Source organism: Microtus pennsylvanicus, chromosome 11 (genome assembly GCF_037038515.1).
Source record: "Microtus pennsylvanicus isolate mMicPen1 chromosome 11, mMicPen1.hap1, whole genome shotgun sequence".
NCBI lineage: Eukaryota > Metazoa > Chordata > Mammalia > Rodentia > Cricetidae > Microtus > Microtus pennsylvanicus.
Genome location: NC_134589.1, coordinates 48,930,957 through 48,940,339, shown reverse-complemented (window position 1 = coordinate 48,940,339; position 9,383 = coordinate 48,930,957). Strand labels below are relative to the sequence as shown.

General features: G+C 54.1%; 1 protein-coding gene across 3 annotated transcripts in view; it reads right to left on the bottom strand.

Moving 5' to 3' along the window:
* The window catches only part of Pitpnm3 (PITPNM family member 3), a 97,150-nt gene extending 88,045 nt beyond the window's left edge, over nt 1-9,105 (bottom strand). For all 3 annotated transcript variants that reach the window (XR_012912352.1, XM_075991780.1, XM_075991782.1), the window contains exon 1: nt 8,938-9,105. Coding sequence is in view for 2 of the 3 variants with exons in the window: in XM_075991780.1 (XP_075847895.1) it covers nt 8,938-8,959 (22 nt within the window). In the remaining variant the exon portion in view is untranslated. The remainder of the gene's footprint in view (nt 1-8,937) is intronic.
* Between the last annotated feature and the right edge of the window lie 278 nt (nt 9,106-9,383).

Sequence of the window (9,383 nt, the reverse complement as noted above, 5' to 3'; positions counted from 1 at the left end):
CTCCAAACATGTCTGTCATACACATGCACACACACACACACACACACACTCTCTCTCTCTCTCTCTCTCTCTCTCTCACATACACGCAATAAATAAAGTAGAAGAAAATAAGTAAAGGAACGTGTTAAATGGAATAAGAAGCCATGATTATCCAAGGGCTATTCTTTGCTTATTTCTTAAGCGGAAATTTCTAAGAGCAGGCCACTCTCCTGGGGCCCCTGGAATGGGAGCTGCTCCTCTCCTCTCCTCCCCTCATTCCACTTTCTCTCAGCCTATCCTCCCACCATCTGGCCCTAGCCACACTAGCCACTGAGAACTTTCCACGCTTCCCCCTCTTCCTCCAGGCCTTCAGTGGGGCCTCCATTCTCCACCCCATCCCTACTAGAGGAAGGGGAGGCACTTCCCTGCTCCCAGGCCAGACTAGCGCCAAATTACTCACCAGTGTCCCACCGAGTCAATGTCGGCATCCCTGCCATCCTACCCCTCTGGATCATGGGCTTTCCCAGAGGAGATACCTGGCAGGGGCCCCTCCCAGGCCCATAGCCTCTCCCTGCACGGAACTATGTGGTAAAGTTCTCTTGGGGCTCAGCATGCAACAGCACAGGAAGGACCTCAGAAGGTTGCTCTCAGGGAATATATCCTAAAGTGTGTCCTCAGGCCCCCTTTGTAGGTCAGGGTAAAATGGGGACCAGACAATCCAGGACCAACGATCTCATGCTTGGCCTTCAAGGGGCTGTGCGGACACCCTGGGAAGGATGAGAGGCCAGGAGAAGCTGCTTCCAGAAAAAGGCATTATTGAAGGAAACCAGTGCTGGTCGGGGGTTGGTTGCTATAGAAACAGTCCTAACTATCTCCTAAAATGCTAGATGTGCCACCGATGAGCTGTGTGCTGATCTCTTTCAGGGGACTGTCAGGAACACCAAAGGGGCTGTCTTGTTATGGTACCCCAGCTTCAGGAGCCAGCATCCTAAAGGACCCTGAAGGAGAGATCCAGTCCATGGGGAGCACACCCAAGGGCTGGCACTGAGACTTCACGATGCAGAATCATCACAACAAAAACTGGATTCCTTAACCCAACCATGGCCTAAACCTTGACCTCAACCATATCCTAAACCTTAGGTTCAGCTGTTAGCACAGACCAGCCTCAAACTCAACCCTGAGTCTGACCACAAGCCTACCCTTAATCCAGTCACATGACAAGTGGCAAGTATAGGCACAGGAGGAATCCAGTCATGGCACACAGTCTGGACCCAAGCCCACATCAAATAATTTTCAGGCATAGCTAACCTATGGTCTACAGCCCACCTGTGACTAGGGGGCAATATGACTAGGGTCTAACACAAAACTGTAAATTTATTTAACTTACTAAGATACTTTTATAAATTCCATTGCACAGATCTCAAGCATTAACTTTGTAGGTGACAACACCGAGCCACAATGTCATAAGGCTGTTTGTGTCTAAAGAATGTTTTCGTAGACCGGGTGTGGTGGCACACACCTTTAATCCCAGCACTTAGGAGGCAGAGGCAGGTGGATCTCTATGAGGCCAGCCTGATCTACAAAGCAGGTTCCAGGATATACAGAGAAATCTTATCTTGAAAAAGAAAGAAAGGAAGGAAGGAAGGAAGGAAGGAAGGAAGGAAGGAAGGAAGGAAGGAAAAAGAAAACCCTTTTTGCAGCACACTCTAGATACTGCAATGCATTTTATGCACTGCAGGGGTTTCTGTGACCTGTTGCCTTCCCAAGTGCAGGGATGTCCCTGCAGAGAAGAGTTTAGGGGGAAGGGGAGGGTGGGTACAAGGCAGGAACTAGAACCCCAGTCTCTGTGCCTGGCCCAGTTGGCCAAACCAGTTGCTTTGGGAAAGATGTGCTTTTGAAGACCTGCTGGTATCTTATAAATATGCCATTTAAATACCCCTTAATTACCTTATTTAGGAGATAATGAGTGATTAATAGCTTTGGCTATCTATTGTACTTCCATTTGCTCTGCCAATTAGGCTCCCAACAGTTCTGAATTCTTTGGAACAATTTCCCCAAGGCCCAGCTGTCCCCCCTATGTCCTACCAGACTCTTGCTATATAAGGCAGAAGCAGTCACCTCTACCCCATAGGAATCTCTCCATAGCACCTACCACTGTGCCACTTGTGAGAGGACAATGGGGCAGCCTGGGGTGTTGAGAGGATGACATTCTCCCTAATCATCCCAAGACCCTTTCATTGGGACCAGAGAATATGGACTTGACATCTATGCATCAAGCCAGTGGATTAGGAAGCCAGAGCATGGCTGGAGACTCCTCGGAGGATGCTGCACATTTTTGCAGGAGGTAGCTGGCTTTTGGTAAGGGCATCAAAGGCTGCCATCAGCAGGACCCTGCCACACCTCAGCAATGGCCAGTGTGACCCCATATGGACACCCCATTCCACCTGCAACTCCCAGGCTGTAAGGATGGGCTTCGAGGTGATCTCTGCCCTCAGGCTCCTCCATTTGGTGCCAAATCACAGTGCCAGCAATTGCCAGTGAACCAGCCGAGCCCCAGAGGCGGGCCGGATAATTCTGTCTTTCACTGCCCCAAATTATACTACACAAGAAGGAAACAAAACACAGCAAAGGATAAACACATTCCCCATACCAGGCCCTAATAGGAGGCTCAAAATAGCTATGCTGCCAGTGGCGACTCTAGAAGCACTCGGCTCCGACCAGGCTCATAAAGGGAAGCCGCAGCAGAGCGGAAGGGAGTTCTGATCCAGGAGGATGGCACTTGGGACCAATCTGGAACAATCCAGAAAAGGTCAAACGTGCGACCACGTATGCGTGAAGACAGGCTCCTGGAGCATGCTCAGAGCCTTCCAGCTGCCAGCCCACCTTGAGCTCATGGTCACAAAGTCTGTAGACCTAAGTCTGTCCCTAAGGAGGGCAGGAGGGCAATGACGTAGTCTGCAAATACCCAGAGCCGAACAAACACAGCGTCAGCAACAGCCGGCTCAGAAGAGGCCTCTCCAGCCACCAGAACTCAGCGCCTCAGCGCCCCTCCCAGACGGAGCCCAGTGCGTTTCTATTTCTGCCTTCAACCCTTGTTTGGCATCCCCAGCCAACAGACGGGCTACTTCTCCTTCCTCCAGAATAATGGGTCACGGGGAGGTGGCACACCTCCTCACTGACCTTGCCTGCCCTGACACACCTAGCCACAGCTCGACGCCAGGAGACCCCCATCAGCCCGACACACCTAGTTGTGTGGGCCAACCGCTCACCCCCAGTTCCTCAAGAGCACTCATACTGTGACCCACTCCAGCCTCAGACGGCCCCACCATGCCACCAAACACAGCTCCTCAGCCCCAAACTGAAAGCCGATTGTTACACTGGCTCAAAGCCTGGCCCCATCTGGGGTATGCCAAAGGAAGCAGGTCAGCTGACTAGGTCCTCCTGCAGGGACCCAGCTCTTACCCAGAGCAGAAACAAGCAGGAGAACCCTGTCACCCTACCCACATGCATACCCCAGTTGGGGGCTGTGGCCACACAGCTGTACAGGCCTCCGCAGGCACACGTGGGACCTTGGAGGTGGCATTTACCTCCGGAGTGACTCACTAAGGCTCCCATTCCTTGAGAAAGGGGGTGCAATTTAGCATTTTCTTTCTCTTTAGAAAACAAGAATTTTAAAAGAGAGCGAGTAGAGAGATTTGAGGGAGTGGGTGGGGAGCTCAGATCTCATTTGATTTCCAAACTTATTTGCTATGCATTCTCTCCTACCCCTCCCACCTCCAAACCTCTCCCGAGGGGAGTTCTGGCCACCCTCTTCAGTGAGGCTTGGTGACAAGCTAGAGTCAGAGACCCCTAGAAAGCTTAGGTTGTGAATGCCCTTGACTCTCCAGGGATTCTCAACCCTCAGCTCCCCCAAGTCCCATCTACATGAGGTGAGGCCCTTTCCTGGAGCAGTGAAGACAGATAGACCCCAAGACGAGGGTGTATAGAAAAGAAAGAGCACAGCGAGAGTTAAGTAGAACTTCCAGCCCTTCCTGAACCCACACTCTTCTTTCTCATTCCTTTTTACAGATGCAAAAGCTGAGGCTCAGAGGGAGCTGTTCAAGGTCAGCCCCGTGCCAGATTAGACAATATAATGTTGGAGGCAAGAATGAAAGAACTCTACTTTCTGGTTTCAGCCTGCCTCCAAGTCTGCGGGTGAGTCTAGAACCAGTTACTCAACCTCTCTGAGGTTCAGTTTCCCCATCTACAAGATAGGAACAACATTGTGATTGTATGTGTGCCCAGTCACCCATTCGTACACTTCCTAGCCCCCGACCTCACCTCTGCAAAGAGGTGCTGTCTGGCCATCAGACGGAAAATAATGCTAAGGGCTTCCATAAAAAAGGGCCAGATGCAAACCCCTGGTCTGTCTTCCTTTCTGCAAACCTGGCATCTCAGAGCACCCCTGGGAAGTGGCTGGTTCTTTCTCAGAAACCTCTCGAGTTCACATTCCTGCCCTTGATTCAGGGAGGGACCCTTTGCCTCTCTGGACTCTGCCTCCCATCATAATTTTTAAGTTAGATTAGTTTATCTTATTTTATGCATGAGTGTTTGGCGTGTGTGTGTGTGTGTGTGTGTGTGTGTGTGTGTGTGTGTGTATACCATGTGTGTGCTTGGTGCCCACAGCGCTTAGAGGCATCAGATCCTCTGGAACTGGAGTTATAGATGGTGGTTATTCCCTACGTGGGCCCATTTCAATAGCAACAAGTGCTCTTAGCCACCGAGCCATCTCTTTTACACTCCACTCCCCTCGTGAATTTTTAACAGGTGAACTAGAAGTCTCTAGACTTCTGACTGGGAACTATCACACTTTGCCAGCTGCAGACAGGGCTCCAGAGAGCAGTAGTGAGCACAGCTAACCACCTATAGTATGTCTCCCAAAGTAATACCCCCAAACAGACCAAGGAATAGGGACCTCTAATGGGAGTAAGGAGTAAGGGTCCCATGCTAACAGTTTCTGTTTGGGCTGTACCATCTTTGCTCATATAATAAACCACACCAGGATTAAGAGGTTGTGAAGGGTCTCAGACTACAGCCTATGTGTCAGCCGCTGTGACAAGAGATTTCACAGAGACTATGTTTTCACACAAGAACCTAAGCACTGCGGGACTGCAGCAGCCCAGGAAGGCTTCCTGGAGGCAGCATCTGAGGAAGTCCTGGAGTCTGACGGCAGGCCCTTTGCAGAAGTGGTAACTTTCCCAAGATACATATGGATATTGTCCTGGTGCCCTAGGTCTGGGACTTTCTCAGATGTGGCTCAGTTCTTCTGCCATCTTCCCAAAGTGCAAGACCAGCCTTTGTCCCTTCCCCAAACTTTGGGTTGTTTTCTCTCCTGGTCTGCTTCCCTGGTCCCTTTCAGAAGTGTGAGAACACACACCCACCTCCTAGAGCACTCCGGTCTGTTGTTACCTTTTCCTGTGACCTTGAGCACACACCTAAGCCTCCACATCCCCTTCTCAACCTGAGTATCTGCAAGCACCTCCCCCCAAGCCTCCATGTATGTATCCGATTGGTATTTTAGTGCCGTTGATGACTAGTCTTGCTGTCCTCCCTCAGCCAACACCTGGAAATGGCACAAACTGGTTCGTCCAGCCTGGAATGCCTGCCCAGCCCTGTGGCATGGGCTCTGGGCTCCCCAAACATTTCTGTCCTTCTCCTAGAGCTTCACAAACTCTATTGGCTACCTGATGTGCTCAGTCTGCCTAAGGACCCATGTCTCCAATTTGCACTAGCCTGGGGACAGACCAAGCCTGTTGGTGCACTGGGATAAGGGGGGGGGGGGGGGGAGGATAGCAAGGTTCACAGGAAGGGAGGGGCAGGACTGCTGGCAGAAGGCAGAGCAAGCCCTTCCCAACAGAGGCAGCTCCCATGCTGGCAGCTCTCCAGCCTCCAGAACCCTCACAGTGAGCCAGAGGGATTTGTCCAAACACACGAGGCTCAGCATCTCGCTGCTGGTCCCCATGCTCTCTGGAGTTCCTGCCAACCTCTGCACCAAGGCTTTAGGAACCCAGCACCCCAATCAGCTGGGTTTCTCTGTGGCAGCCCCTGTACACTTGCTCTTTCCCCCTTTATCCAACCTCCCAGCCTTTGCTGAAGCTTCTGCAGAACCAAGAAGCCTGGCCCTTACTACCATCCTGCTCAACCTCTGCTAGCCTCGAAGAGCCAACTAGAGAGTCCAGTCTTCACTGCTCCAACCTGCGGCCTCTTCCGGCCCACGGGTGGCTCTGTACAGAGAACCGTCATTTCCTTTATAGCCTTCCAGTCCTCTCCTCCTCCCCACCCTACCACTGGCTTTCATCCTGTCTTTCTTTTGTCCATGGAGCAAGACCAAGGAGTGTTCTTCCTTTCCAAGTATTGGGGCTGGCCAACTAAAATGATTCCTATGTGGCTGAGGTTGCCTGGAGGTTGAAAACTGGTAATAATCAAGTTGGATCCACTCTCTGCAAGTTAATCTCATCCTTTCTGGGATCTGCTTACATTTTCTCTTGTACCTGAATTCTCCTAGCTACACGAAAGTCCTTGAAGTGTTTTCCTTCCACTCCTGGCACAGCCATGGCTGGCTGCTCGGCTCAGGCTATACACTGTACAACTCAAGCACTGCCGTTTACCACGAGGTGATGACCTAGAATCAGGTACCACAACAGCCTCAGGACCCAAATCCCATCTCTTCCCTCGGTGGCTGGGCTATTGGCCAGTTTTCAGAACCCCACACAAATTGGGAAGCAGACCCTTCTCACATGGGCAAGATGTCCTACAACCTCTACACAAGACCTACAACCTCTCTTTATGCTAGCCTCACCTCTCAAAGCCAAGGCCTGATCCTTCTGCCTTTTGGTCTGCGTATCTCTTCCTTGGTCCTCCGTTTCCTTAGCTATGAGCAGAAGGACTTGGCTCTAAAGTCTGCCTATCTCGTTCAATATAAATGGGGTTGGTTCCCTCTCTACTGTGTATTTTTAAGTCACAGAGTTTAGGCAGCTAAAGAAGAGAAGAGATGTTAGCAAGCTGCCAGAGTTGCCTTAAAGAGCTGTGAAGGGCCGAGTAGTCAGATCTTGCCAGAGGTCATCTGCAGAGCTCCTTGGGGTGGCAGCTGAGTAAGGGATTGAGGCACCAGGCAGCAGGGTCACAGAGGAGGGAAGTCTGATTTGCCCTAAGGGAAAGGACTGAGTGTGAAATCACAAAGTTGTAAAGCAGCTCCAGGCAGCCGTGCTGGGAGGCCTGGCAATTTCTTCACCTTTCACCAGGGACTCATCCCCATGGACCTCAGCCAGGGACCAAAGGACCCACAAGCCACTGCAGAGGACCTGGGGCTGGCCCTCTCCCAGAATGGGAAGGGGAGTGGAAAGATTCGTTAGCATCCAAATAACTTGGTCTGACATCCAGGCTCTGCCTAGACCCCTCAGCCCCCAGCCACCTGGAGGGAGCTATTTGCTTCTGAAGGATTTAAAAAGGGGAGTGCCACCCTACCTCTCAGGATCACGGGGCAGTAAAAGGCTTTAGCACATTACCTGGTGCACAGTACAAGAAGGGATTGCTTTAACTGCTCTTGCTACTGTGGCGCCCTGGCAAGAGACCTGGATCCTGGCGTCCAGACCTCTGCACACACATGAGCACATGCAAAGTGGGCAAGAGACAGAAACACGAGCCCTCCCTTTGTGAAGAGCAGGGATAGGGAGGGACCAAGGCAGGAGAAAGAAGGGAGCAGAGCCTTTTCCAGCCTCCTGGTGTCATCTCACTGTGCCTCTCTCAGGAGGGCAGGGGAGGGAAGTGGGAAAGGGGGTGTTTAGATGCATTTGGTTCTTGCTGCCTCACACAACCAGCTTCTCCCTGACAAGATTTCACTGTAATAGCAGGGAGTATAGTCTCAGGCACCTGAGACACAAGGCCAGGGCAAGTCCAAGAACTGGGACCTGTCCCTGGGTCACAGGCTGCTCAGTGGCACTCACGTCCAGAGTGTGGACAGATGGCCATGTTCATTACATCCTTACCATGCCTTATGGGTGGAGAAGTGGCGTTCACACCAGGCCCCACGGGGATGGCATGGCACCTGCCAACGTCACAGGCTGGGTGTGAGTTCACGGTAGATTCTCACACGCCAGCTCCCAAGCTCAGGACTGCTGAGACCAGCCTTGCCTGCGTGTGACAAGCCCTATGAACACAGGCTTTCTTCAACTTGGCCTCCCAGGGTACGATGGGAGTCCAGGGTGCAGATTGGGAAATAGGGGACTGAATCTGATCCTGTCCAGGTCCCAGCCAACTCAGGGCCTGGCACCAGAGCAGATGCTGGTGAATGAACCCCTGGCTGGATGAATGAAGGAATGAATAACACCCACTCCTTGAGATCCTCGGGCTATAGCACAGAGCTTGTGAGAAAGCAGAGCCCATGGGACCCCAGCAGATGCCCCGCCTGCTTAACCTGGCACCTAGGCTCTACCTCCAGGTCGGGTGGGGGGCGGGGCGGCTCCCCAGCTGTGGAGTACTCCTCCTGCGGTCCGACCAGGAATCCGGGTCTCTTGACCCAGCTGTCAGCGGGGGGTGGGGGATTGTCGCATTCAGGATACACAGTGACAGGACAAGGGGGCGCGTCCTGGTTTGCGTAGCTGGGCGTGGGATGGATAGGCGGCCACGGGACATCCCCTTTGGGTCCCGGTGCCGGGGGTCTACTCCCGGGCAGAGACAGCTCCCAACTGCCGGACTGGACAGGGGAGGCGCAGACCTGACCCTCTGCTGCAGGGAGAGCATGATGCCGTGTCCCGCGAGGTGACCCGGGGCGCGGGAAGGACGCGGGGAGCGCGGAGCCCCTTATGAAAGCCCGGGGGTCCGGCCAGGTCGCCACGGTCTCTACCTCCGCCCACCTGGCGAGGGGCTCACCTGGGCCGGGATCCCTCCCGCCACCCACCGAGCGCCCCGCGCCGCGCTCACCTGCGCCGCCCGCCTTGGCCATGTCCCAGGCGGCGGGCTCCGCTGCGCTGCCGGCGCTGCTCGCTCCCGGCCGGGCCCCGGCACCTCCGGCCGGAGCGGACTCTCCGCGCGCGCCGCGCCCCGCGCCCCCGCCCCGCTTGCTCGGCCGCCGCCACCGCAGCCGCCGCCTCTCCGCTCCCTCCCGCTCCCTTAAAGGCGCCGAGCGGCGGCCGCGCCGCCCCCCCTCCGCGCCGCCGGGGAGGGACTGACGACGGAAGGCGCCCGACACCGCCCCCGCGGGCCCGCACTCCCGCCCAAGCCGCGCGGCCACCGCAGCGGGGAGGCGCATCCCACGGGCCGGGGCCACCGAGACCCCAAGGCGAGCTGCCGACGTAGACAGACTAGGGTTCACAGCTCAGAGACGCTGAAAGCTGGACAGGGATGGAGACAAGGTCTGCAAGCCTGGG